At 42.5% G+C, this 3,314-nt stretch overlaps 1 protein-coding gene across 1 annotated transcript in view; it reads right to left on the bottom strand.

Annotated features, from left to right (window-relative positions):
- Window positions 1-3,314, bottom strand: part of LOC102198766 (protein sidekick-1-like) — a 173,933-nt gene that overhangs the window by 80,156 nt on the left and 90,463 nt on the right. The window contains exons 7-10 of the mRNA XM_005750208.2: window positions 2,954-3,148; window positions 1,516-1,632; window positions 1,216-1,383; window positions 352-454 (exon numbers count right to left, since the gene is read on the bottom strand). Coding sequence (XP_005750265.1) covers window positions 352-454; window positions 1,216-1,383; window positions 1,516-1,632; window positions 2,954-3,148 — 583 coding nt within the window. The remainder of the gene's footprint in view (window positions 1-351; window positions 455-1,215; window positions 1,384-1,515; window positions 1,633-2,953; window positions 3,149-3,314) is intronic.

Here is a 3,314-nt window from a genome sequence, read left to right on the forward strand (position 1 = left end):
CGTTTCACCTCTCATCCGAGAAGCTTCTTCAGTTCTAAGGTCAAATGGTGGAGAGTCCCAGATATAAACCTGACAAAAGGACCCCTGATGATCCTCTAATCGCCTGAGCCATTAGAGGATCATCAGAGGGTCCTTTTGTCCCTTTGTGGGGGGATACTCCCACTAGGTTTATATCTGGGACTCTCCACTATTTGACCTTAGAACTGAAGAAGCTTCTCGGATGAGAGGTGAAACGTCTTCAAGCAACTTAAAGAAGTCGAGACGCTTTTCTTTGCAAGCTCCTTTGACTACGATGACCTGGATGACTGAGAACCTTTACAGACACAGTAGTAAACACTGAGGAACAGTTACCTGATACTGATTCTGGGGTCGTGTGTAGCGTCACACTTGAGAGTAGCAGTGGTTCCTTTGATAACACGCTGGTCTGTTGGAGGCACAGAAATGACTGTGCGATCTGGAAAGAGCAGAGAGGTGGGATACATTCTGAGGCTTAAATTAAATACAATTAATACACACCTGTTGAATCACACTACAAGGCACGGCCCTGTATAAAATGTGTACATTTAAATGTTCCTCAACAGTAACGAGATATGAATTAGTTTACAGGAAGATAAACAACACACAAGCGTGCACGCACCCACACCTACGCACATTATAACGCTGTGGAAAACAGCTGAGAATCAAATTACTGGTGCTTTGCTCCACTCAGGTGTTGCATATGATTTAGAGAGAGAAAAGCGGCGCTGGTGTAAAAACAAATGCACATGCAGAGTGGAGAGCATCTGTTATGTCCCTAACTCAGTCACCATGCACTTGTGATGTGACCGTGTCTCCAATAAATTGAAGGGTATACGTTTTACATTTATATCACAGCTCAACTGAAGTAAGGATCTGACAGTGTGTGTAATTGAACCCTGTTTAATCTAAAGCTGCCAGAACATATATTTATATGTATGCAAAAAAAATAAAATAAAAAAATCAGCCAAGCAATTGGTTTATTGGCTAATCAATCATCCTCTTGCTTGGCAAATCCAATGATTAGTTCAGTCAGCCAACTGCATCAATAACCAATCACTGAGCTGCTCACTAAACTGAACTAATACTATTGGACAGATATGGATAAACTAGTGTTCCATGTCTGTTTTTGTCTGTTTAGCAAATGTATATTGAACGGTTTAATGTGCATTTGTTTGTGTGTCCGTGCATGTGTCTTACTCCACACGGTGAGCGTAGCTGTGGCGTTGATGGTTCCCTCCATGTTGGAGGCGATGCAGGTGTATTCTCCTGAATCCTGGAAGCTGACTGGCTGAAACTGCAGACCACCTGACTGCAACAGCGTGAACCTGGGAACCTGGACAGAGCCGCTGGCTAAGACCTGCGATCCTATGGAGGGACAAAATAATAAATTAGACTCGAGGTGGAGAAAAGTCAGCACATTTTAATTACAAATATATTATGTCAGTGCGTGTGTGTGTCTCAGTGTGGGGTGTCTCAGTCTTGGAGCTTCATTGCTACCTTTCCTCCAGGTAATAGCAGGTTTTGGAGCTCCGTTCGTCTGGCAGGTAAACAAGGCTGTGTTGCCATCAGTCACTGTTTGGTCAGAGGGAGGTGATGCAAATGTGGGGGGCACACCTGAAACACACAGAGGGAGCACGAGAGAGCAGAAGGCAGAGCAATGAACATTAGAGGACACTGTGGATAAGGAGAAAAGAGAAAGACTTGAGCTACAAGATGAAAGTGTTTACCTGAGCACAACTGCACCCTCTCTGATCAATGGACGCTTTATTCACTACGTGTCTGTGCATAAATGTGGATGGCTCCATGGAGACTTTTAATTATAGCATAATTCTCACTAAACCGAATGTAACTTTCTAGCCTGATACATATTAAAAACCATTACGTCAAAGTAGAGGGATCAAATTAATAATAATGATAATAAAAAATATATATACTGGCGGCTCCCCTCAGCCTCCTAGTAGATTCATTTGACCTCTGACCTTAAAGGTCACTAAGATTTGATCTTTATTAGATACACCTGTGGTATAAATTGAAAATCCTACGTCATCTCATTTGTACTATGTTCACAAATTTCCTCACATAGTGGGATCACAACAATACCTTTAAGTATTTACGGATTCTTATTGTCTAGTCATTTGACCAAAACAGAGAACACGCCCCCACAGGACATGCTTTTAGTCAAATACATGTTATTAACTGAACATGTTATCATCTGTACAGATATGGTCCAAAGACAGAGGTTGGCAGCATTTCAGGTGTATAACACAGCTGGCAGTTTCTGGATGTTTGCAGGATTCAAAACCTATTAAGCTTTCCCTTATTTATTCTGATACATATTATTGTCATAGTTGTATATGGACAAACTTTAATATATTAAACCTGTGAGCTAAAAGCTCAGCATTCATACTGCTTTGCATACTTAGTTTCCAGCATTTTGTTTCTAGTCTTGACCTGTGATATGTCAGTGAGAGAACATATCCTTGGTATGGTAATCTTAGCCCCACCGCTCTGGCTGTGAGAACAGCAGCCGCATCCACATGGTGTTCAAACCTTTTGTTTACAAGTCAATCACAAGAAAGCTGGCAAGGGAAGAGAGCAAAAACAGGTTGTTTCAGACAGAGGATGAACTGAGGGGCTAAAAGGAAGGCTCAATCGTCTACCGTCTTTTCGGGGAACCCAAGAATGGTAACAATTTTACCTTGAGTTTCATGAAGCTCGATTGATTCCCCCCAAAAAATAATCTAGAAACAAAACAATGCTGAATTCCAGCGCTAGTAGTGAAGGTAGAAAAAGTCAAAGAAAGTGACAATAAAAAAGAAAAAGCTGGTACAGAAGTGAAGTGATACAAGAGTGAATAGAGAGTCAGAATTCAAGGCTGATGTAGGTTTGTCTATTCATGCTTCCATTCTTGTGTGTATGCATCAGAGAAACTCACTGGAGACAAAGAGCTGTGTCTGTGCTTGAGCCTCTCCAGCAGGGTTGCGAGCAAAGCACTGGAATATTCCTCCGTCTCCCGGCTGCACCCTGCGCACAGTCAGCCCGTTTGCTGCGCTGACCTTGTAGCGAGGATTGGCCAGTTTGGAAAGAGGCACCGTGTCCTTATACCACTCAATCCTGGGCTGAGGCACACCTACATATATGAATGCACATGGCACACAAAAGCACAGTGTAAGAACATTTTTCAGTTTTCTTAATAAGCAGCTAGCTGACCTCGCTGCTGAGCAAACCACTCCAACTCCCACTAAAACACACACACACACACACACACACACACACACACACACACACACACACAC

Source organism: Pundamilia nyererei, unplaced genomic scaffold (assembly GCF_000239375.1).
Source record: "Pundamilia nyererei isolate P.nyererei 1_Seehausen unplaced genomic scaffold, PunNye1.0 scaffold00265, whole genome shotgun sequence".
Taxonomy (NCBI): Eukaryota; Metazoa; Chordata; class Actinopteri; order Cichliformes; family Cichlidae; genus Pundamilia; species Pundamilia nyererei.